The sequence below is a fragment of the Helianthus annuus genome, chromosome 4 (assembly GCF_002127325.2).
Source record: "Helianthus annuus cultivar XRQ/B chromosome 4, HanXRQr2.0-SUNRISE, whole genome shotgun sequence".
In the NCBI taxonomy this organism is placed as follows: domain Eukaryota; kingdom Viridiplantae; phylum Streptophyta; class Magnoliopsida; order Asterales; family Asteraceae; genus Helianthus; species Helianthus annuus.
The window spans coordinates 139315976-139342150 of NC_035436.2; the positions used below are offsets into that span (position 1 = coordinate 139315976).

At 38.0% G+C, this 26175-nt stretch overlaps 3 protein-coding genes across 3 annotated transcripts; 1 reads left to right on the top strand and 2 right to left on the bottom strand.

Annotated features, from left to right (window-relative positions):
• Positions 1–2324: 2324 nt before the first annotated feature.
• On the bottom strand, positions 2325–3005 carry LOC110933452 (N66 matrix protein-like). Its single transcript, XM_022176673.1, has one exon. The coding sequence runs from the start codon at positions 3003–3005 to the stop codon at positions 2325–2327; it is 681 nt and encodes a 226-aa protein (XP_022032365.1).
• Positions 3006–10677: 7672 nt separating this feature from the next.
• On the top strand, positions 10678–12369 carry LOC110936510 (ras-related protein RABA5b). The gene is made up of 2 exons (XM_022178916.2): positions 10678–11056; positions 11882–12369. Exons 1-2 carry the CDS (start codon positions 10726–10728, stop codon positions 12181–12183), a joined length of 633 nt encoding a protein of 210 aa, XP_022034608.1. The 5' UTR covers positions 10678–10725; the 3' UTR covers positions 12184–12369.
• A 1077-nt stretch (positions 12370–13446) lies between these two features.
• Positions 13447–24733, bottom strand: LOC110936508. The gene is made up of 13 exons (XM_022178915.2): positions 24312–24733; positions 23838–23947; positions 23691–23753; positions 23413–23605; positions 23200–23304; positions 23002–23132; positions 22360–22918; positions 21465–21530; positions 21231–21307; positions 15112–15730; positions 14485–14637; positions 13889–14404; positions 13447–13808 (listed from the first exon to the last, which is right to left on the bottom strand). Exons 1-13 carry the CDS (start codon positions 24570–24572, stop codon positions 13620–13622), a joined length of 3042 nt encoding a protein of 1013 aa, XP_022034607.1. The 5' UTR covers positions 24573–24733; the 3' UTR covers positions 13447–13619.
• Between the last annotated feature and the right edge of the window lie 1442 nt (positions 24734–26175).

Below are 26175 nucleotides of genomic sequence, written 5' to 3' on the forward strand. Positions count from 1 at the left end.
TGACCTCTGGGTGTCTTTGGCAACTTGGTTATGAATTCCATTGAAATATGTTCCTATTTCCACATGGGTATCTCAGGTTGATGTAGGAGACCTGAAGGCTTCTGATATTCGGCTTTCACTTTGGCACATGTTAAACACTTTCCAAAATAAGTTGCAACATCGCCTTTTAGTCTTGGCCACCAGTAAAAATCCTTTAAATCTTGGTACATTTTGTCCGATCCTGGGTGGATCGAGTACCTTGACTTATGAGCTTCATCAAAAATCACGTCTCTAAGACCACCAAAGAGGGGAACCCAAATTCGTCCCATGAAACACAATATTCCTTCCTTATTGGGTGCCTACTGTTTCTCCATCCCACGGAGATATTCATTCACAAGATTTTCTTTCTTAAGAGCTTCCCTCTGTGCAGCACAAATGCGTAACGAGAGGTCTGTCTGTATAATCATTTCCAAATCCCTAACCCTTATGGGCTTAATCCTCTCTTTTCGACTTAAAGTGTCTGCTATGACATTCGCCTTTCCTGGGTGATACTTGATTTCGCAATCATAATCGTTTAACAGCTCCACCCATCGGCGTTGTCTCATATTAAGCTCCTTCTGATCAAATATATGTTGTAGGCTCTTGTGATCAGTAAAGATCGTGCATCGGGTGCCATACAAATAATGTCGCCAAATCTTTAATGCAAACACCACTGCGCCTAGATCCAAATCGTGCATGGTGTAATTCTTCTCATGAACCTTCAACTGGCGCGAAGCATAAGCGATAACCTTTTGTCGCTGCATCAGCACGCAGCCTAATCCTTGACGCGAGGCATCATAATATACCACGAAGTCGTCGGTGCCTTCAGGTAGGGATAAGATAGGTGCATCGCAAAGCTTGTTCTTCAGCAACTGAAAGGCTTCCTCTTGTTTATCTCTCCATTCATACTTCTTATCCTTTTGAGTAAGGGAGGTCAACGGTTGAGCGATTTTCGAAAAATACTCAATGAATCTGCGATAGTAACCGGCTAAACCTAGAAACTGGCGGATCTCTGTTGGCGTCTTTGGAGTTTCCCAATTCTTGATCGCCTCGATCTTGGTGGGATCCATATGAATTTCATCTTCGTTTACCACGTGACCAAGGAACTGTACTTCACGCAACCAGAACTCGCACTTCGAGAACTTAGCATACGGTTTTTCGCTCTTGAGCAGCTATAAAATAGCTCTTAAGTGTTGCTTATGCTCTTCCTTCGTCCTTGAATAAATCAAAATATCGTCGATAAACACAATTACGAATTTATCGAGATATAGCTTGCAAATCCTATTCATCAAATCCATAAATACTGCTAGCGCGTTTGTCAAACCAGATGGCATTACTAGGAACTCGTAGTGTCCATAACGGGTTCTGAAGGCAGTCTTTGGTATTCTTTCCTCTTGAATTCTCAACTGGTGATAACCTGATCGAAGATCGATCTTGGAGTAAAAACTCGAACCTTGCAGTTGATCGAACAGATCATCAATCCTTGGCAAAGGATACCGATTCTTAATGGTTAACTTGTTTAGCTCTCGGTAGTCGATACACATGCGGAAACTACCGTCCTTCTTCTTGACAAATAGTACTGGAGCTCCCCAAGGTGAGAAGCTTGGTCTGATAAATCCCTTGTCTAATAACTCCTGAAGTTGCGTCGACAGCTCTTGCATCTCGGAAGGCGCAAGTCGATAGGGTGCCTTGGCTACAGGCCCGGCGCCTGGAACCAAATCAATATGGAATTCAACTTGTCGCTGCGGCGACAATCCTGGCAAGTCTTCGTGGAAGACTTCAGGATATTCCTTCACAACTGGGATATCTTCCATCTTCGGCTCATCGGCTTCCTTGTCCACAACGTGTGCCAAGAAGGCAACACATCCTTTCTGCAAACATCTTTGGGCTTTCAAACAACTGATGATCCTTAAAGGCGCATCATGCTTCTCTCCATGCACTACCATGGTTTCTCCATTCGCCATCGGAACGTAGATGATCTTCTCGTGACATACGATCTCTGCTCGGTTGCTTGACAACCAATCCATTCCAACTACCACGTCAAAGCTTCCCAATTCGACTGGCAGAAGGTCAAGCGTAAACTCGTGCTCCCCGAGCTCTATTACACAACCTCTAATTACTTCATTTCCTTCTACTAGCTTTCCATTAGCTAGTTCTATCGAGTACGGAATGTCTAGCTTACTAGCTACTAACCTAAGCATATTCTTAAATTCTAGGGATACAAAGCTATAATCGGCACCAGTATCAAATAGTACAGATGCAAAGCGTTGGTTGATAGGGAACGTACCAGTGACTACATTCGGATCCTATCGAGCTTCCCTAGCTCTAATATTGAAAACCCTTCCCTGAGCTTGGTTGAATCTCGGGCAATCACGCTTGAAGTGCCCAACATCTCCACAGTTAAAGCAACCTGGTCCCCGACCATTTCCATTTCCATTCCCGCCCAGGTTGTTGTTCGCTCCACGGTTTCCATTACCAGCTGGGTTTCCATTGCCACCACGGTTTCCGTTACCGCCCCTTCCTCCTTGAGTGCGGTTTCCATACCCATTTCCACCACGGTTAATGTTTCCATACCCGTTGCCATTACCTCTCTGACCACCATTACCACGACCAATACCAGCCCAACACGTCTCCTTCGAATGACCATTCTTTCCACAAGACTCACATTTCTTAACCCTGCACTGGCCGGCATGATGGTACTGGCACAAATCACATTTGGGCAGAGTGCCCATATATCCATTTCCTTTGTTTTCAACACCAGTTTTGACTTCGGCTGGTGGGTTCACATCCTTCTTCTTGTTAGCACTGCTGGTACCTTTCTTGAAATTTGAGAACTTTCTTTTGTTCTCACCTGACGACTCAACGTGAGTCTCCTTCTTCTTCTGGTCAGAGCTCGAAAATTTGTTCAACTTGATTGCCTCTTCAGTCAATGCCACACTTAGATCAATGGCCTCGGTGATCATTGCAGGCTTTGATGTCGTCACCATGCTCACGATTTTGGGGGGCCAATCCCCAAATAAAACGCTCGATTCGCTTGAACTCCGGATCAACCATATAAGGAACGACGCGAGATAAGTCATGAAATCTCTGCACGTATTCAGCAATCTTTGGACCATCCGTCTTGAGGTTCTAAAATTCAGTTTCCAATTTTTGAATCTCAGCCCTTGAACAGTACTTCTTGCGCATGAGTTCCTTCATCTCAACCCATGTCATAGCATATGCAGCCTCTTCTCCCAAGGTCTAAATTCGGAGATTCCACCACGATAGGGCTCCGTCTAAAAACAGTCCAGCGATGTAGGTGACCTGGTGCTCCGGTGCACACTTGCTCATTCTTAGCACAGAATCAGTTTTCTCCGCCCATCTAACGAAAGCTACAGCACCCCCGGTGCCATTGAAATTCAGAGGCTTGCAGTCAAGGAACTGCTTATAGGTACAGCCTGTACAAGCAACATCATTCACAGAAAGCATTAGCGAACACACATGGAATATCCAAATGTAACATAATGTGTCTTTAGTGACTTAAACATTACCATGAGGTGGGTTATTTCCTGAGGTACCCCCGCTATGTTCAGAGCGCAAGGCCTCGTGCTGTGCTATCGCTTGTGAAATCCGTTCTTGTAGTTCAGGCTCTGTGGTGGGCAACCGTGTATCTCTTCTAGGAGGCATCTTCTAAAAGAAGATTAGATCGGTTAGGTCATAATAAGTATAGTAAGTACATGACATGTATATGTAATAGCATCCATTAAGCAGGTAAGCACATAACATCTCAGTCATAGCATAAACAAGTAATTCAACAATGTATATAATGAGAATACTGCGATTGAGCTTTCATATATCATCGACCACAAATACAGTTACATGTTCTACAAATGTATCGTATCACATCAAAAGGGACTACAGGGTCATACTACCCTTGTCCAAAATGACTATCAATCTACAACAGTCACAAAATCAAAATGCGGTCTTCAAAAGGCTTCTAAGCTAGGCTCAATAGCGACACTCTCATCAAAAGTAAGTTGCCTACATAAAACCAAAAACCGGCTATGCTGATGGTGGAGGAGGAGGAGGTGGAGGAACAAATAGTAAGCTGCGCACGTGCGCTAACTCCTCCTCAAGAGCATGAACGCGACGCAACAGATAACTAATCTGCTGCTCCATGGTAAGAAATCAAACGTCAAAATCTGGATAAGGCAGAAGAGGAGCAGGTGGAGTCGCAAAAGGTGACTGACATGAACAAGGTGAAGGACGTGGAATCCTCTCTAGCTCCATAACTCTACAACACAGAATCTCCTGCTGAAGCTACAAGGACAGGAGTAGCTCATCCCTCGTGTAGCCGATAAAGTGGGAGGGATGGTATGGATCAGAAACTGGCATAGTGTTCGGCGGAAACCATATGAGTGGCTCGGGTGTGGGCGGAAACCATATGAGCAGCAGGTGTATACTGAGGTATGAAGGGAAAAGCTGCTGACATGGGTGGAACATGGCCAGGCTGCTGGCTAGACGGACATTCCCCTGGACGGGATGTCCGAGGATGAGATGGTACTGGTCAGGAATAGGAATAAGAAAGGGATCCTCGTCGGGTAAACCATCAGCATGCGGTACATCGTCGCCAAAATCAGGTAATGCAAAAGGCTGGAAATCATCGTCATCATCCGACATCTTCTCCAGGTCACTCTCAGTGTCGGAGGTAAAAATCTCGGGCTCTGGGACAATCTCATCGTCCGAAACGATAGCCATGGGGTCTACAGTATCTGATAATCCACTCTCAGAAGACGACATAGTGTCTTTAACAAAACAATCACAACATATACACATATATCAACAATCATTAAATAAGCGTGTAATTAGTAACAGTGTATGCACGTATCCATCCTAGTCTTCCCAGACTACCCACTTAGTCTCTCAGACTAAACTAACTAATCTCTCAGACTAAAACCTCCCAGTTTCTCAAACTGAACTACCCAGCCTCTTAGACCGAACCACCCAGCCTCTCAGACTGAACCATGAGCGTAAATTTTGGAATGTGTTTCGTGTCTTTTGTTTGTAAAAATGTTTGTCTCCTGGATCTGGGCGTTTTGTGTATGCAATGAAAAAAAACAAGTTGTGAAAACATTTTCGTGAGAGCCCTAATGAACGTAGTCTAGACTCGAGAAAGAATCCTAGTTCGCTACGATCGAAGCTCTGATACTAAGCTGTCACACCCTGACTTTTGCGGAAGCGTGATTATGGTGTGACTTACTTAATATCATAGCATTCAATCATAACACTACTATATGATAAAACCATTAGATGTTCATCCATAAATTAAGTTTGAAAATACCACAACATAATTGTCTGAAACGTTGACTCCAAATTTAAATTACAACCACAACATGTTTTAAAGAGTTCACGAAGACTCAACAAAAGACCTTAAATAAAACCGAGTTTAGAACCATGTATCTCGTCCAGGATTAAGATACATCTCCTAAACCCTAACGACTTCGGATGACATCTTTTTATTCATGACGCAGCTTGGAACTTGCAAACACCCGCCAGATCCACTTAATTCCCTGAAATACACGTAATTTGAAAACATCAACAAAAGTTGAGCGAGTTCATGTGTTTGTCTGTGTATATGAATAACCTTTAAAGTATGTCTGTATGTATGCAAGTCCTGATATGAGCAATCAGGAAAAACAGATCACCAATGGTTTGCAAGGCCAATGGTATGTGTGAAGTGATGTTGGAAAACTCAAACCGAGCGGATTTTGCCACGGCTTCAGTATGTGGACATAGTCACCACATGGGCCACCCTGGTCCTCATGGGTGTGGGCTCGCTACACCCAAATAGATCTACACTCATATCCCTCGGTCCTACGACCAGGATTAATGGCCTTAAGTGTGGTACCCACCACTCACATGATCAAGCAGTAACCTTCCTTAGCTAATCATACCATGTATAAAACGTTTGTAAATAATTGTAACATGTATTTCACCCCCGAAGTTATAAAACTGAAAACACTTAAAAGAAAAGGGGGACATGAACTCATAGTCTTGCGTCTTCAACAATTGTAACTCTCGTTCCTTCAGCAAACATGACTACCTACAATGTACTAATGTCTATTAGACGGACGGGTCGTGCCTTGACTTGGGATTAACGTTTCTGAGTTACGTTTCTTTTATGACTTTAATATTATTCCAAGTTATAATTAATTGTTAAAATAATAAATATTTTAACTTAAATTATATTTGTTACTTTTTGGAATAATCGTTAAACAATATATTGTAACAATACTTCTCAAATATTTATACTTGTGCTTCCTTCCCAAGGATGGGTATATTAGTATTTGTATTTGTATATTTTGCCATGTATCGGTGTCGTATTCCAGTGTGGATTTATACGTATGAGAATACGTATTTTCTTGTAATAGTTAAGTATTATTATACTTAATTTTGTGTTAAACTTTCCGGAATATTATTTTTAATAAAAGTTCACTAATACATATATTTCCCAATATATATATATATATATATATATATATATATATATATATTTAAGAATTATTACTTAGAAAAATTATTTATAATTTTTTTTCCTTTTGGCAAAAATATTTGTAGTTCCAAAATAATATATTTTCAAGTCTAACTTTAGAAGATATATATAAACTTATTTTTATCCAAAATAATGTATTTCAAGTGTATCCAAGAAAATATATATTTTTCCCAAAAATATTATACTTCCTAGTAATTCCAAGAAAACATGTATATTTTTAATCGCCAAAAATTATATATTTCCTCCTTGTCAAAATATGATATAATTTCGTGATATTCATAAAAATCATATTTTCATTTCTTTGTGTCCAAAATACCCTTTACCAAAAATATATTTATAAATGTGTTTTCCGAAATATTTTGTAAGTTACATCCTTTCGTTTGGTTTTACAATATTATGTGTGTAACTTGTATATTTATTCCCTGAGATTTTTGGTAGCATTTTGGATTGTGATTTCTTGGTATTTTGTTAAGTTATATTATTTCAAGTCCTAAATAATATAACTGATACACAAAGTATACAAATAATCACACATGTGTGTCTTTATTGTATATATATATTCTAGATATATATCTAGCCATTTTTATTTATAAAAACCAACCTCCAATATTTGTATTTTTGTAACAAAATTTATGGCAAGGTTTATATAGAAAACTCATGGTTAAAATACACTTATAAATATTTGTTTGAAAATATTTTTCTAAGTGTTTACATTTTTAGAAAATTTTGCCATAGTTTCACCTAAAATTGGAGGTTCCCATGCTTTCAAAGCATGTCATTTTCTTTTTTAATCATCACAAACAATCAACAACGCAATCAACACTTACCAAGTGCCAAAATCATGCAATTTACACAACAACATGAACTTGAACTTCTGTAAAAACTTGTAGTAACTTACTAGTGTGTTTAGTAGGCTTAGTTACCCTTTAAAGTGTGGTTATTTATTTGTAAATCCCCTTCTTACAAGATTTAGTCTTTACAACTTACAAGATGATTTTTCTAAAAATCATTCTTTTGAAATTTTCTTGTTAACAATGTATTTTTATACTTGTTTCACCACTAAAAACATGGTTAGTTTCTTTAAAATCCATGATTAAGTAAATCTTGTTATTTAACTTAGTTTCTTGAGAAAACTAGTTTTGAAATCATCCAAGTTTATGACTAGTAACATGTTACATACTTCATCATTCACAAAATCATTTTTATTTTCAATTTCATGAGAAACATAAAGTATGATCATCTTGGTCTTTCACAAGATCATCACCTCAACTTGCTAGATCATGTGTTTAATCACAATCTAGTAAGTTCCATATGATGTTTAACATCACAAACACAGATAATCAACCATCAAGAAGCAAAACAACACTTAACATTATGTATTCTTATGTTAGTGAGCTTTATGTTAGAGATTATCATCTTATTCATTAGTGTTCTTCATGATTACCAACATACATCATCTTTTAACCAACTAAATAAGGAGTAACAAGGGATTATAAGAGCCTTACTACTAGCACAAGGCTAGGGATGAAACTCAAGATGATGAAGATGATGAATGTGATGGATAAAAGCAAATGAAAGAGGTCCTTCAATCTCCAATGCCACCAAGCCTCCTTATCTTGCTTCTAACACCTTGCGATCACCTTGGAATAGATGAACATGAAGTGAGGATGATGGTGATGGGGGTGGTGGCTCACGGCCGTGAGTGGAGGGAGATGATGGAGAGAGTTGGTGTGTGTTGTGTGTATGAGATAATGAGAGTTATGGTCTTGTGGTTAAGTTATATAACCTCCATCCACCCTTAATCCCTTGGATAATATGTTTTCTAAGTACAAGACATGATCCATTAGAATATCTAAACAAATCAAATAAAATCAAGGGTGGGGGCACCCTTGAAACCGTCTCCAAAGGGGGGGGGGGTATTGGTTGGGTTGTGATGGTAAGTTAGGGAATTTGGTTGAAATCTAAAGGTCTTAGTTAGGTGTTTTAGTTATTATGATGTTATATAGTGTGTTAGGGTGTTCGGGGATCATAACTAGCTTGAAAACATTAAAACAATGCTTCTAGTGTAATTTTGATGTTTCGGGTAGTGTTCGGTTGTTCGGTTAGATACTGGTTCGTTAAAGTGCTAAACTATACCGTTTAGTGTTCTTTATGTACCCTTTTGTGACACTTTTAATTCCCGACACTTAGGAAAGCATTCAAGACCATTTAGTCATATTTTTGCATGTTACTAGCTTGTGAAAATGCTGATTTTTGCTGAATTATGTTGAATTCAGCACTTTGGGTGAGTTTTAGGCACTTCCCGGCACTTAAACTATCACTTAGGAATGCATTTTTGTGGTCCTTACTTCCCTACACACCATACTAGGGTAGTACTTAGTCTTTGGCCCATACTGGGTCTCAAAACACTGTCTGTCTATGTACTGAACTTCGTCAGCATTTTTCTGAGTTATCTGCTAACTGTGCTAACTGTGCTTTGTGCATCATTCATGTCAATATGGTTTGCAGTAATCAGAGAGTAGTTAATTGTGATTCAGCACAGTCATTAGGCACTAATCATGGTTAATTAATTGTACGGATACCTGGATTTTTGACGGTTGTCACATATACAATAATCCTACCTATCAACAAGTTGGTTCTTAATGAACTTCCGTTAATTATTTTTAACTAAGGTTAGTTTTTAAGTTTTATTTATTACACAAACAGTCCCTGTAGTTGTAATTTACTAGTTTTAACTATTTTGTAAAACAAAAAAACGTCAAGGGCCATGTAATTAAATTTTATATATACATATGTGTACTAGTTCCAGATTTATCACAACACCACTCGAAAATCCTCCTTTTCCTCGATTTTGATTTCCGATGTAAACAACTACCGTCGCCACCGCCACCGCCATGGGAGTTCTCCGACGGATCAAGTAAACGACCACCCAGTGTTGTAAAAATCGGAATTAATCGGCGCCTGGGAGCTAGTCGGGCGTTAACTGATTAATTTTGAGATAGTCGGACCATTAGTCGGTAGTCGGTTCAAGTCGGTCAAGGCGGCCCAAATCGGCCCAAGTCGGCCAAATCGTTTCTAGTCGGCCCACTCTTTTTTAGTTTAAATCTGGCCCACACAAATGTTTTTAACCATTAAATACATGGTCCAAGTTGTTTAGTTCCAACCTGGCCCAAAAAACATGTTTTAAGCCATTAAAACACATTCCATAATGTCATGACTGATGTGTTAATGTTTGAATATTTAAATACTTAAATTGCTATGTTTTAAACTTCGTTGTTTAAATTTTGAACTATTTTTAACTATTATATTGATATTAATGTGTGTATTGAATGTTTAAATACTTGATTTGTTATGTTTTAAACTTATAGTTGTTTGAATTTTGAATTATTTTTAAGTATTATATTGATATTAATGTATGTGTATATATATAAATTTAAAAATTATATATAAAATTCTGATCCGATTAATCCCTAGTCAGTACTCCACCGCCCGACTGACACCTAGCGATCTCTACAACACGACGACCACCAAAATTGGAATTTCAGGTATCAAACTACTCGATTTTGGGCAGTGATTAAAAGCCCCAAAAAAATTTCTCACTCTTGATTCTTTCGACCGATTTGGGGGCGGGTTCCAATCTAGGGTTCATATGGGGAAGATCATCACCATGAATAGCTAAAACTAGTAATTGTTCTTGAGGTTTTTTTGTTTTATAAAATAGTTAAAACTAGTAAATTACAACTACAGGGACTGCTTATGTAATAAATAAAACTTAAAAACTAACTTCAGTTAAAAAAAATTAACGAAAGTTCATTGAGTATCAACATATTAATAGGTAGGATTATTGTATAACAATTACGTATGTAAGATTATTATTTACCAACGAGACAAAGTTTGGTTTATTTTTATAGTTGACAAAACTATTTTAATATTCACCCATGTTAGAATTAATAATGTTACAAGCTTTATGCTTACGAAACTTTAAATACTCGTGCTAAAAGGTGCAAGTTAAATGTGATTCAAGTAAAGTTTACAAAATATATAACTTAAAAAAAAAAAAACCGTAAATCACGCCTTTCCTGTCCAGTAATATTCAATCCCCATGTATAAATAAATATATATTTCAAATATCTCATTCACACTCTATCTTTCTCTCTAGACTCCAAACCACAACAATGGATGAAGCAGTAGGAGGAGAAGAATACCTCTTCAAAATAGTAGTAATCGGTGACTCTGCAGTCGGTAAATCCAATCTGCTCTCACGATTCGCCAGAGATGAGTTTGATCTGCACTCAAAGGCCACAATTGGAGTTGAATTTCAAACACAGGTTATGGATATCGACGGCAAGGAGATCAAAGCACAGGTGTGGGACACCGCCGGTCAAGAGCGCTTCCGTGCCGTCACCTCCGCCTACTACCGCGGCGCCGTCGGTGCACTTATTGTTTATGACATCACTCGTCGCTCTACTTTTGATAGTGTTAAACGGTGGCTTGATGAACTCAACAGTAAGCTTTTTTTTTTTTTAAATTATTAATTTTGTTGCCGATAGTGTTAATTGAATTGTCATCTTTGGGCTTTGATTATGATGCTCTTGTATGCATAGGTTTCGGTTTTTTTAGTTTAAAAATACAAACTTTATGGGTTTTAGACATGTTTTAGGTAGGGCTGGCTATTAACCTGATAACATGACACGAAAGTTAACAGGTTTCATGTTTAAACTCAACAGGTTTCGTGTCTATAACAGGTTGTTTAATTTTGTGTCGTGTTCGTGTTTACCTATTTCGTGTTCGTGTCTTAACATAACAGGTCGTGTTCGTGTCTTAACAGGTCATGTCAGACACGATTTGACATGTTAAGACTTAAGACCATTATACTATACCTGTTAATGGCTAAATACTAAACATGTAGTAACAGGTATGTAACCTGTTTATTATCAAGTTTGTGTTCGTGTTTGGAAAATCTGACACGACAAGATTTCGTGTCTTATCGTGCTCGGGTCTTAATAGGTCGGGGTGACACGATATGCGAGCCCTAGTTTTAGGCTTCTTTAGGGCTAGTTTTCGGTTGATTGGGACCTGTTTAGACGATTTTTGCCTGGAATTTCGTCGGAATTTGGCTTAAAAAATGCGCTTGAGCCATGAAAGTGAGGTTTTTGAAGTTGCAGACTGATTGATAATATCGGCAATGAAATGAAATTCAATTGATAATTGCAAGGGATTCTATCATTGTTATTCATTTGCTTGCTGTTAGAAGTTAGAACTGCTTGCTTGCATTGTTTTTCTTTCTTTACTGTTCAGAGTTGAGCGGTTTGTATGTATAAACGATTGCAGCTCACTGTGATACAACGACAGCGAGAATGCTGGTAGGGAACAAGAGGGATTTGGAGAATATTAGGGACGTTAGTGTCGATGAGGGTAAAAGACTTGCTGAAGAAGAAGGGCTTTTTTTCATCGAGACGTCAGCGCTTGATTCTACCAATGTCAAAGAGGCGTTTCAGATTGTGATTCGGGAAGTTTACAATAATGTTAGAAGGAAGGTTTTGAACTCGGATTCGTATAAGGGGGAGTTGTCTTCTAACCGTGTAAGCCTCATCAATGGCTCCAAGAACACTAGTTCGTGTTGTTCACGGTGAGTGAAGCCCTGTTTTTTTTTGTAGTGATGAGGTAAGCTTGTAGTTTTGATTTGGATTTGTCTGGTTTTAAGGTATACAATGTTGTTACTCTGCCTTGCATTTTTTTTTTTTTTTTTTGAGTTTGAGTTTCTAATACCACATATAAAACATTTGTTTAATTAGTGATTATCATCATCTTTTGTAACATTAATGCGTTCATTTTGGTTCGGCCGAATTGTATAAAAGTTACCCGATTTTGATTTTATTTAGGTCTTCCAATCTTTGTTAGGCTATATAACATTTCGATTTTAGGAAATGTAACCCAGTAATCAACTAGTGAGATGCGGTAGCTGTCTTATTTTTTCCTCTTCCAGCATGCGACACACGAAAACGGTTAAATTTAAAAGTTACCTTCAATGTCAGTCGAAATTTGTGTAGCTTTGATGATTTTACTTGGGTAGAAAAGATTGGTTATTTAAAACATAAAGCCGATCAAAGTTAGGTTGCCCTTTTATGATTTTTTTAACAGCCAACGAAATAAAAGTCCGGCTACTCGGGTAACCCAATGGCAAAAGACAACACCATATGCCCGGACAGCACTGGATAGCCCAAGCCCACCATCTCCAGTTTCGAGGAAACCCGCCGCCCAAAGGCCCACTAAACCCAATTGGGATCGGACCCGAACTTGAGACCTATGGCCTCATACCCACTGAGGTAAAACCCGGTTGCCCTTTTATGATAATACTATAATAGTGGTTTCATCTCATATCTCAAGTAGAAGTGAACAAAAAGCAAGTGATCAAATACCAAAGGCTTTGTGCCAGGTGAAGTGGGCCGAACAGTAGAAGCGAACAAAAAGCAAGTGATCAAATACCACGCACTGAAAGGCTTGTGCCAGGCAAAGCAGGCCGAACAGTTGGTGATCGGCCAAACCGGCTGGTGATAAGTATTGCCCAAAGAGCCAGCTTCAGTACATGGATGATCAATACCAGTTTCAAACGATCCTCTTTTATTCTGGTTATGAGTACCCATCAATGGGAAACTCGTGGAAACCATCAATACTTGCCGGGAATTTGCCTTCAATAGATAGCCTTCACACAGATTGTGAACATTATTTTAAACCATTGTTGTGACCTAGAAAGAAGGTTGGGATTCACACAGATTGATGTATAGTGCATACGCAAACTTACCATTTCAAGGGACTAGTTAGGCAAAATTCATCTATTACCAATCACATTTTTACGGAGAGGATTGTCTCGCTGTGAACATGATAGTTATGGAGCGTCTAAGAAAACAAATAAACAATTGGCATTTCCCCCAAGTACCTTTTCATTCTAATACCCACATAGATACAATCTATAAATTCACATCCGCCGACAAAATCCAGAAAATCTAACCAAGAGCATATAGATATATATATTACTTTAGACATATAATTAAAAGGCATATTATATATCTCATGGTTTCCTCAATGCAGAAGCTGCACCCATAACAATAGCCATAACAATACCAACACCCGCCCCAACAGAAGCACCCACTGCTGCAGCCGATAATGAGTTTGCCTTAGCCATTGCATCTTGATTTGCATCAACTGCCGAATCTCTCTCTTTTGCTAATTCCACCATAAGTCTCTCCTTCGCAAATTCCTTCAATATCAAACGAAACCATCGATAACGATACTAACTTATATGATTACATATTAGCTCTTCGAAACTTTAATATTTACCTGCAAAGCAGCTTCCTCGTGGTTGCGAATGACACGGTGGACAAGCTGACAAAGAGAACCGACACCCTCAACAGGAAGGGTGGTACTTCTCTTCTGAAGGGAGCGTCTAACCATGTTAACAGGACCCGCGATCAACTTATGGGGACCCACCCACTCATCGGAATCCGTAAGATTCCCTGCTGCGGTGGGCATCACATACGGGCATGAATTAACAACTTCAGTAGTACTAGGAACTGCTCGATATGCTTGAAGAACAGCTTCTACTGCTTGCTTTTGCTGATGAGCACTCACCGAAAACTTGTTTGTTATAGCAAGCACCCAAGGGATTCCAAGTGCTTTAGCTTCATCTAATAAAAACGAGAGCGCCGGTTGGCGTGTTGATGCATTTGAGGGTGTGTACCATGGTATTTTGTGTGATAGATTGTGCACTAGCACAATTAAATCGGTTTTTGTACTCAGATCACGAACCCCCATCCATAATTCGTTTTTAAAACGAGTGGCTTCTTTATTCAGATCCTGCATCACATATAGGATAGTTTCATATGGTGAACAAAGATGCATATTAATAAAAAAGCGCTTTATTAATATATAAGGACCTGTAAATTTACGCCTGCTGAGTCTGTAAAGCATACACCACCTGCAATGCCTTCTTGAACATCGAGATCCATAGAAAAATTTTCAATGTTGGTTGAAATGTTTACCTTCCCTTGATCTAATATCGCCTTCAAAAGAGAAGTTTTACCAGCACCCTACAAAACCCGCAATTCAGTCCTTGTTAAGAAAAATAAAGAGAAAAAGAATATAATTTCGGATAGAGTAAAATGCCATTTTCGTCCCTGAGGTTTGGCCAGTTTTGCGAGTTTATTTTTCCGCATCTGGATCCAAAAGATTTGAAATCTTGTCATTTTCATCTGGCTTGTTAACTTCCTCCATTTTCCTCCGTTAAGTCAGGGGTATTTCCGTTTATTTTGTTAACATAAAGGGCAATTCGGTCTTTTTACATAAAGTGAAAACGACCAAATTGCCCTTTAAATTAGCAAAAAGAGACGGAAATACCCCTGACTTAACGGAGAAAAATGGATGGAGTTAACAAGCCAGATGAAAATAGCAAGATTTCAACTCTTTTGCATCCAGATGCAGAAAAACAAACCTATAAACAAAAGTCACAAAAGTAGCCAGACCTCAGAACGAAAACGGCATTTTACTATTTCGGATATAAATACCTCAAGGCCAACCAATCGCACCCTACGGGTTCGAACTTGAACTTCTTTCGAGATGGTGGAGAAATCAGTTGTACAAAAAACAACAAAGTCGCTTAAACCGTCAGGACACATAAATTTCCCCAAATTGAACGCTTGTAGATTCTGTGATATACTTTGATCAACCGAGTTTATATCCATTGAAGGAAATGCAGGAATTAACGAATCTGTAGTAATTTGATGCTTTGGTTGCTTTAGAGGTCTCCCGACTAAAACACGAATCTTTTGCATGTCCGACTTTACACCCTGGTCTGAATGATTGGTGGGCGCTGAAGGGAAACTTTCAACAGTTGTTGAGCACCAGTTACCGTTAACTCGGGCTTGAATTAGGGTGCATAAATGCAAACCGATTCCGGTAATATCTACTTTAATAGGTTCGATATTCTTTTCACCAGGAACACCATTCCATCCAAGAGGAACAATAGATGTAGCGGTGCATATTACAGGAGATTCCACAATGTGTCCAAGCTCAACTGTATTAGCAAGTGAAATACCGAGCCATTTTTGTAACTGTGGGAATTGTTGTTGTTGATCCATTACCAAAAAAGATGAAGAGTTATCTCTCATGCAATCATTGAAAATCCTAAGGAAAAAAAAAATGCATCAACCAAAAAGTTCATATGTAAGCCAACTTTCAGATTTTAAAAGTATTTTCTTAAGGGAGTGCTTGAAAACAAGATGATTAATTGTCTTGCTCTCCATATGATTACTTGGCATTGTAAGTTTTGATTTTCTTTTCATTCTCAAATCCTTAAAATCATGCAATTCGCCATGTTTTTGCAAGAACCTGGGTTTTCCCAGATCAATTCTCTTCATCACATGATGACAATATATCAGTGATTGATTGATTGAATAAAAAAATTCTTTGGCCTCTTTGGTCGTTTCCACCATATATTTTGAAATGAACTCACTAGTCAAAGAAGTGTGTTATCTGCTATAGCCTCTTTCTCGAGTGATGGTGAATGTGCCACAACCCTTCAACATAATTTAATAAATGAAATTTATCTAATGTTCATCATCATGTGGGATAAAGGTTATAACACAAGACAAACTTCTTCGACTGAGTTAATATGGCGGAAACGGCCAAGGCCATGCAAACTTACTCGATCAATCACTAATATAAGACGATTAGTCGTAGGCCTGGCAATCATGACCCAGTTGTATGAATCTAGGTTGATATGGACTATGAATAAAAATATATGGATTGTTTTGGGTTAGTTATAATTCTTAGGTGGGCCAGTCAAAATGTAAGGAATATGCTAGGGTTTTTTTACATAATCCCCCCTCCTAAGAGGGCTTATTACATATTTCCCCAAACAAAAAAAATCAGTTACACATTTCCCTTTTTTTGGAGAAATTACCGAATTTACGCCCCGCTTGCGGTATGCGCATATATAATGTATACATATGTGGGCGCTCAGAGGGCAAAAGTGAAAGTGCACTAATTTTAATGTTATTTTACTAATTTCGTGAAAATAATGTTAAAAGAGGGGGGTGGTTAATCATGCATCATGTAGTGTTGTTGATAGCCGAAAGAGAAGGGAGTACATGGTCATGCACTAATCGTCCTTTGTCTTAATTGCTGAGTGTTATGTGCCTTAAGGCTTGATGCAAAACTACTATCAAGCCGGGGGTCTCATTGAAAGCAGCCTATCTATTCCTAGAGGGTAGAGGTAAGGTTGTCTACATCTTACCCTCCTCAGACCCTACCTTAGCCGTGCTATTGGTGGGATTTACTGAGTATGATGATGATGGAGAAATTACCGAATTGCCCTTGTAAAAACCCATCAGTTCTTTTCCTCTTCCCCTTTGACGAGATAAAGTTTCTTAAAATTGAGCTTCCGATTGGTGAATTAAGTATAGAAGATGATGTGTTGTTTAAACGGAGGGCGGGCGGATTTCGGATCTACACTTGATAAGTGTGTGACTCTTGGTGCGTCTTCAGTGATCCACCCCCAAATTGTTGCATCCGGTGACGTCATGAATGATGGAGATGATAACGGGAGTATACCAGTCATTTAACACAAACGGTGGGTTGAAGCTGCGCGTGGTGTGGACGATAAGCTCGTTGATCGCAGCTTCAGCGCGTCATTATTTGCTGTAACCGATAATTTCAGAGCATAAGACGTTGGATAGTTTGGTTCTGATGGATGTGGAGAGGCAGGGGATGTTGTATAAATAAAGAGCAACTGGAGTTGAGGGTGAAGCCGTTGTCGACTTCGAAGAGGACTTTGGTGCCTGAGTTGAATATGAAGCTTTGGTATGCGGCGTATTTGGAATTGCCTTACGGAAGTGTGTAGAAAGGGGCTACGTTGGTGGCGATTAGGCCGAGTGAGCAGGCGGGTCAGGAGGTTTCGGATGGGTCGTGGGTTTCGTCTGCGTTTGAGGAGCCTTACGGAACTGCTGCTACGTTGTTGGTTAAAAGAACTTATTGCCTTGAGATGAATTCCTTTTGAGGTATATAATGTTAATGATGAAGCAATTAGCTTTATTTTTACTGTTCTCATTTTTACATTCTGTATTGTCTTTCAATAAGGGTATTCACTTTTATGACAGATGTTGGAGTTGAAAGATTCTTGAAGGCAATGGAAACACACAATTTTGTTATGAATGTTATATAGATGAGCTTTGATGGTGCAAACGTTACTTGCCTTGCATACTTGGCTGAAGCGAGAAAGAAGATGATTGCTGCATTTGGTTATTCAACTGATGTTTGGTGTCGGGTATGTTTAACTTTATGTATGTTATAAAAATATATTGAATGTTACCCTGAATATTTACAGGTATGAAACATGGGCAGTGAGTGTGCATACGTGGCTATAATGTAAAATCACAGTAATCATTCAGTAATATTAGGCTCAATCTGCCTTTCTTGTTGTTGCTTCTTTTTCTACGTTACAAATTATCTTATTGTGCCATTACACTATCTTGTCAAACAAAGAGTTATTTGGATATAAGACTAACTTGGTTATATAATGGTTGTGTACATGTTGGTCGATTCCATATTGGTTGTGTATAATGATTATAACATGTTCAGGGTATTATGTTGTGATTCATAATGGAAGATTATAGGAAAATAGGTAAATATTCATTTTTTAAGTTCATTAAGGGTAAAATAGTAATTAAATAAGAGTAATTTTAATGAAAAAGGATAAATATGTAATATGTATTGTTTAGGTAGGGGAAATGTGTAATACGTATGGTTTAGGAAGGGGAATATGTAATTAATTTTAATGACTGGGTAAATATGTAATAAGCCATCTTAAGAAGGGGAAATATGTAAAAAACCCAAAATACTAAATGGGTCAGGATGGGTAAAGAAAAAAACAATGACGGATCAGGATTGGCAACCAAGAAAAAGAGCAGGTTTTTTCCTCTTTGGTCCTAACCTAACACGCCGCTATCATGTCGCTTCGTCCCCCCTCCGTATGCCGATCCAATTCCCGGCATTCTCTTCTTCCTCTTGCAACGAATTCAACGACCCAACCGTTGTTGATGTCGGCCTTCGTTTCCTCTACATTTTTCTGTACCATGGTGATTTAGAGGTTGAATATGCATACGACAGTGACAAACAGGAGGCATCTGTTGCAGCGATTGACTTAAGTGTGAAATCTGAAAGCTGCACTCAAATATATGTTGGATTATTATTTGTTATCTAGTATGATTTATGGATTGTCTAAAGCTGCTTGAAGGCATCTGTAGATGAATTTGTGGGGTACACATGAAGATATCAATATTTCAGAATTAATACTCAATTTGGATTTTGGATCAGGTGCTAGTTTTGGTTTTTTTTAATTTTTGGGATTCTAATGGAGCGATTTTTTTTTATTTTATAATGGAACGATTTTATGAACAGATTTTGGTTTTTGATTTTTGAGTTCTACCGGAAGGATTCGATCCAGAAATTTTAATTTTTGAGTTCTACTAGAGTGATTTGATCTAGAAATTTTGATTTTTGGGTTCTCCTGGAACGATTTGTTCTAGACAATTTGATTTTTGATTGATTTCTGGCTGTTGCTCTTTTTAATATTTTGTCGTTCCATCCTTCTTTAACTAGTCCATCCTGACCCAAACCTTTGTTGATCTAGAGTTTTTGAGTTCTACCACAAGACTTCTTGATTTCAAGCACTCATTTCAAAAAAGAAAAAAAAAACAACACTTCCTCTTTAAAATCTAAAAGGAACATGGAGAAATTTCTTTTGGACAATTTCATTCATGATTAAGCAAGCAAAAATTCTTACTGCTAGGTGTCAAAAGATCTTCTGCTGGTATTTAGAAAAGTTGTGTAATGACTTTTTCGTGAAAATAACGTGTGGGCACATTATAATGACTTTTTCACACCCCGCTTGCGGTGTGCACATATAATGTATATACGTGTGGGCCCTCGGGGAGCAAAAGTGATATTGCACTAATTTTAACGTTATTTTACTAATTTTGTGAAAATTACGTTAAAAAGCGGCGGACGGTTAATCATGCATCATGTGGTGGCGTTGATAGCCGAAAGACAAAAGGGTACATGCACTAATTGGCCTTTGTCCCGATTGTTGAGAGTTATGTGCCTTATGTCCAAGGCTTGATGCAAAACTACTACCTAGCCGGGGGGTCTCATTGGAAGCAACCTCTCTATTCCTACGAGGTAGAGGTAAGGTTGTCTACATCTCACCCTCATCAAGGCTTAACCCTACCTTAGCTTTGCTATTGGTGGGATTTACCGAATATGATGATGATGATGATGTGTAATGACTTTTTCATAGGCAGCTAAAACTTGTTTAATTTGATATATCATGTGATTCATCATCTAGAGGATACTGCAGTAAGGTCTTGGGTTTATTGTAGGGAAGTAGGTTTTCTTATTCTTTTAAGTGACTTTACCGACGATTGACTTCTTGTGTTTATGCCCGAATGATGTTGTATGCTATTATACATGATTTACATTATACTGTGCCACTCTGATCACTTTCTTCGTATAGGTGAGGTGACTTCTTTTTTCTATAGTCTATTTTTCCAATTTTCTATATTCTTGGACTTGATGTGTTGGTTTGCTGTTCGTTTTGGAGCCGAGGGTCTCTTCTGGAAGCAGCCTCTCTATCCCTAGGGATAGAGGCAAGGTCTGCTACATCCCACCCTCCCCAGACCCTATGGGTAGCTTTGCTATTTGTGGGATTTACTGGGTATGGTTGTTGTTGTTGTAGTTGTAGTTGTTATGTGATTCATCATCTGATAAGAAGACTTGAATCAAGTACAGCTGATTTCTTAAAACGAATAGCTGACATGAACATACAAACAAATAAACAAACGTACATAAAATGTAGCTACACAGGGATAAAGAGGCTGCTCCCACTAAGACCCCCGACTCAGTTTTTCCTTTTCTTTTTTACAGTTTATATTAATCCATATAACATAAAATGTAGCTACACAGGATCATGGCAAGCAACTAGGGATGAGCTCAGTACCGTCCGGTACCGGTACCGAAAATCTCTAAAAGTGGGTACCGGTACCGGTACCGAATATACCCGGTTCGGTTCGGTTTGGTACCGGTACGGTACCGGTATTTGAGGGTAAAAACCGGTAAATACCGGTACCGCCCGGTACCGTACCAGACCGGTACCGAACCGATACCGAAAATGCTAAAAGCCGGTACCGAATCGGCACCGAAAAAGTACCCGGTTCGGTAAATTCGGTACCAGGAACGATTTGCTCATCCCTACAAGCAACCATACACAGGTACTATTAACTGAAACTGTAAACTACATCTAACATACAGTGATCCATATAGCATAAAAGTGCAACTAAAAAGATCAGAACAAGCAACTATACACAAGTGCTAATAAAGGAGCTGTAACTACATCTAACACACAGTAATGAGTAAACTAAAGTAACTACATAATAAAAATAGCAAACATACACGAAAGGAAACATTGACCCCCAATACCTATACACCCCCCTAAAAAAGGTCTTTATTCCCAGACCGCTCTAAATAGAGGAATCAAGTATATATTAAAGGGGAATCAAGTATACCCAGTAACTTCCAACTACGATAGTGCTGTGTAGAAGATATAGATTCAAAATACAGGAGATGTTACCTTTGGAATCTGGACCTATATGATCTCATGGAATGAGATTGAAGTCGTTCCCTTAATTCAGCAATCACAGACCTAACCTGGATATGTCTTTGCCAAAACAAAGCAAACAAACTGAGAAATTCAAGAAAAAAATTGGCAACACTATTTCTTAACATAAAAGCACAGAGAATTTAAGCATATTAACAGAGTAACAACTGCTAAGCGCCGGTGAATGAGAGAATACATAACTCTTACCGATGTCAGCTTTGAGTACTCCGCACCAGACAGAGACTCCACAGATGAATTCCCCAAAAGATAAAGCTATGAGAAATAGAAAATCTTCATTAGATCAGATAGCTATTATAAAAAAATGTATAAATATTAACCAAAAAGGCATGTGTGACTAACAAAACTTACCTAAAGAGACTATCATTATCATTAACATATATGTAACTTAGAAAGACACAAAATACCAAAGTGCAACTAATTGCAAAATTGAAAAAAAAAATACAGAAATCTTTGGATGATAATTATAGAGACAAGACTAGGGCTGCAAACGAAGCGAACGATGTTCATATGTTAAGGAGATATATGTGTTCATGAACACTTACCGAACATTCGTGTTCGTTTGTTAATTTTAGGTAACGAACACAAATGAACGTTCATGAACGCATACGAACACAAACAAATGTTCATGAACACAAATGAAAACAAACGAACACAAACAAGCATTCATGAACAAAATATATAATACACCGATACTTATTAAATATTTTAGTTGTCATAATTTTTGAAGTATTTAAAAAATATAAAAATTAAAACACTAATGAACTATCGAACATAGACGGACACGTTACCAAACGTTCACAAAAATAAATGAACGAACGCGACCTCTGTTCGTGTTCGTTCATTTAACTAAACGAACAAAATTTCTTGTTCAAGTTTGTTCAACAAAAACGAACTTCCTGCCGAACGGTTCACGAACTGTTCGCTGAACGTTCGATTCATTTGCAGCTCTAGACAAGGCACTTGTTTTCAAATCATACACTGAGATATACAATTGCTATTTGGAAGTTCATAATTATAATGTAAAATAATGACTATAAAAAAAGTAGTGGTCTATAGCTAAGGACTATAGAATGTTTTCTACCTGTCCAAATGGGACATATGAAGGTAATGTGGGCACTCTATGCCATGCCTTACGTTTTTCGTTTGATTTACTTTTTCCAGATGAATTTCCATTTATTGTTTCACTTAAATCCCCTTTATCTGTGATGGGAAACGGTTTTAAAGAAATGCCATCAGAATCTTCTTCAATCTCAAGAGACTGTGGAGCATCTTCTACATCTTCAATTGAAGACGTTATGTTTGAATCAGCAGCAGAATTTACAGAAGAATCGAATTTATTGCCGGTGTATTTATTAAGTTGTCTTCTAACAGCATCTAAGGGAACAAGCTTGGAAAGTCTCCAAAAGGAATTATTTACAGGTCCTAAACCCAAAACCAACTGTTCATTTTCATTCTCCTTTTTCGCCTTTTGTTTCTCTGATATTGTGTCTTTTTTTGACATTGATAAAGTTGACTTCTTAGAGTCAACTTGATGTGCATTGTAGTGATGAAAGTATGCAGGGGATAATATACGGGGTACAAGGTCTTCCGGAATGCAGTAAGTCTTGAAGTATTGCTGCCATCCTTTTTCATTAACATAACTGAAAGTAAACATGTATGTATGTAAGTCAACAGCTATATGACTTTTGCTACTAACAATTGAGAAACTACAATACAAACGTACTCTCTTAAGGCGGCATTTCCAACAGGAGGCTGGGAAAATGTGATGCATTTCACAGGAATTCTTTCTTGTTCTTTCGATGAAGAAGCAGATGCAATCACCCTCAAGATTGCAAGGGTCGATAAAACAGCAACCTAGAAGATAGAGAATTTAATTTTTCGAAGAAAAACAAAATCAAGTAGAAGCACAGCCCAAACTTACTGCTCCACCGAGCGAATGTCCACATAGAACAAGTTTTCTTTTTTTCTTCTGAGCCAGCTTGTATAACTCCAAAGCAGGTATCCCTTTAGCACGAGACATGAAGCCCTATAGAAATACTAATAATGTTATCTACAAGTACATTATTATTGATTGATTTGAATAAACCTATATCGTGTTAAGTTACTAAAAACATGTCACATGGAACACATTTACCCGATGAGCGGCAGGTTTAGTTGAAGCTACTCCTTGTTGTGGCTTTGCTCCAAGTGTTCTCGGAACATCATCAGAACCTTTCTTTTGGCCATCAGCTCCAAGGGAATTCTTTGTGAATACTTCATCGGTATCTTCAACAACGTCATCATGGAATATGGCACCTTGAAGTATATTCGCATCAGCCATCATATCCCTGTTAAATCATTCCCAAACAATACATTAAAACACTTCCTATCTAAGTAAAAAAAACAGCATATCACGTTACATTAACCACATACTTGTATTGCTTGGTTCCAATGAACGAAGCAAACAACGTGTCTCCCGTTTCAGCTAACAGATACCTGCACATACACACTCCCACACATAAGACTTCATAGCTGTCACAACAACTTAACACTTTAACATAAGATAAACTGATAAACCACCTGTGAGGAACATGATCAGAGGAAGGCTGAATTCGCTCCAGACACACAACTTGACCATCAAAGTCAGCTTTAAACTTATTCACAGCTTGAAGCAATTCAGCATCCGGTCTCTATCGTAATTCATAACAACGTAAGTACTATTAACTATTACCGTACATCATAATCCCTAATTCCATTGTTTATTTACCAAAATGATCACAATTAACATGTACATGAGGAAACTACAACACTAAAACTTGTAAGTAACAAATTGATTATAAAAGTATCATACAACCTATACATACAAACCTTATAAACACACTCAGAAAGTACTATTATTCTACTAATAATTACCGTACATCATAATCCCTAATTTCAGTGTTTATACAACAAAATGATCACAATTAACATGTACAGGAGGAAACTACAACACTAAAACGTGTAAGTGCATAAAAAGTATCATCTAAAACAGAATTAAAACCTATACATACAAACCTTATAAACACACTCAGAAAGCACCATACAGCACAGAACATCCTGCAAATCCGACAACGAATCGGCTTTCACAGCGATACAGAGATTATGAAGCTGCTTCTTCCGACGCTGAAACTCTTCGTGCATCCGTTTCCTCTGTTCTCTGCCTTTGATCCAAGGCCATTTCATGGCAGTCGGCCATTGTTGAGGCCAGGTAACCTTCATCAGCTTCGATCTTTGGTCTCTGATCCATGATTCTACTCTTTGTTGCAGAGATTCCATTCGAATCGACAGTCACGAGATATAAGGCATCGGAACCCTAATTTGAAGAGCAACGAGAATGATATCGGTTTGTTACAAATTTGGGAATGCTAGCGACAAGAAAAAGCATATGCGGTTTAGTGATTGTGGGAAGAAGAAAATCTGCGAGTTTTTACAGTTTTAGGGTAATTTTCATCGTTGATTTTGAAGTTAGCTTTTAACTTACTTTTTTAGAGTTAAATCTCATTTTAGTTCACGCGGTTTGGACCATTCTGACAGTTTAGTCCAAAGGTTTCTTTTTTCATCTGTGGATTCAAAAACATTTCACCGTTGTCATTTTAGTCCACTGGGTTAACTTCATCCATTTTTTCAGTTAACAAGAAGGGTAGTTCAGTCATTTTATATGGTCGAATTGCCCTTCTTGTTTAGCGTTAACAGAAAAAATGGATGAAGTTAACCCAGTGGACTAAAGTGGCAACAGTGAAACCTTTTTGGACACACAGGTGAAAAATGAAACCTTTTGACTAAACTAGCAAAATAGCCCAAACCACGGGGACTAAAATGACATTTTTGCACTTGGGTGATCCTTATCACTAACCCATATTAATTTTCTCAGTTAAATGTATACATACATACATACATCACACACATACACACACATACTCTCACACCCCGATTCCCGGTGGGCCCGGATGGGTATAATCGTGACGGTTGGATAACAGTTGTCACAATATAATAATATGCAGCGAAAGTATTGGATTAAAATTATTAAAATAAAGCTTGAATGTATAAAAGCATTACAAGCGCTCGATACAAGCCCATAGGCAGGATCTAAATAAACATAGCTTTAGACATCATAGGCCTTAAGCATCAGGAGTGCAAATTCCTTAGCCTTCATTCTAGCCGACCCGTATTCCCAGCCTATAATAAGGTTCCGTACCTGCTGTTCAATCTTTTGAAAATACGTCAGCCAAAGCTGGTAAATACAATTAACTGATTCTTTGAACAAATAATTTTTCGAAAAGAGTTTTATACATATAGAAAACCCGTAGGTGATCTTTTAAATATTTCTTGGGATTTATTCTTGTTACCAGATTTACATACTTGATTAACTCATTGCGTTGTCCGGACAAGATATCATTAACCCCCAATCATTTCAATTATCAAGTAAAACGGAATAAATTGTATTCTTACATTTCCGCGCAATCATAGGCAACTTACTTATGTAATACCTGCTCCAAGTGGCATAATTGCCTTCCCAAGTTTTACACTAAAATAAGTCAGGAATATTTACCTTTTTACTAGCTTCCAATCAATAAGCCTATATTTGGCAAAAAAGCCGCAAGTCTAAGTATTATTGACCAAAGTTCGATTATCTGGGGGGTACTATAGTTTGAAATGAACAGATTTATTATCTGTTAGAATGTATACGGGCCAAAGGTAGTTCCTTTAGATATGACCTGATACTTAAGAATAGGTTCGCTAGATTAAGTGTATATCAAATAGAATGTGGTTTAAACCCAACAAGTACTAGGACTTGTATAATATGGGTAAACAAAGTACATTCTGGATTTTTAGATCAAAACGATAAGGTTAAACCCGTTCCGGTAAACTTATGTAAACT

What these genes read in the sequence shown, in the direction of transcription:
- LOC110936510 (XM_022178916.2), top strand. Translation starts at nt 10,726, where the DNA reads ATGGATGAAGCAGTAGGAGGAGAAGAATACCTCTTCAAAATAGTAGTA. An exon ending in GTGGCTTGATGAACTCAACA is followed by an intron (nt 11,057 to 11,881) that starts GTAAGCTTTTTT and finishes AAACGATTGCAG; the next exon opens with CTCACTGTGATACAACGACA.
- LOC110936508 (XM_022178915.2), bottom strand. Translation starts at nt 24,572, where the DNA reads ATGGAATCTCTGCAACAAAGAGTAGAATCATGGATCAGAGACCAAAGA. An exon ending in ATTGGAACCAAGCAATACAA is followed by an intron (nt 23,606 to 23,690) that starts GTATGTGGTTAA and finishes ATGATTTAACAG; the next exon opens with GGATATGATGGCTGATGCGA. An exon ending in GGAAATGCCGCCTTAAGAGA is followed by an intron (nt 22,919 to 23,001) that starts GTACGTTTGTAT and finishes GTTTACTTTCAG; the next exon opens with TTATGTTAATGAAAAAGGAT.
- LOC110933452 (XM_022176673.1), bottom strand. Translation starts at nt 3,005, where the DNA reads ATGGTGACGACATCAAAGCCTGCAATGATCACCGAGGCCATTGATCTA.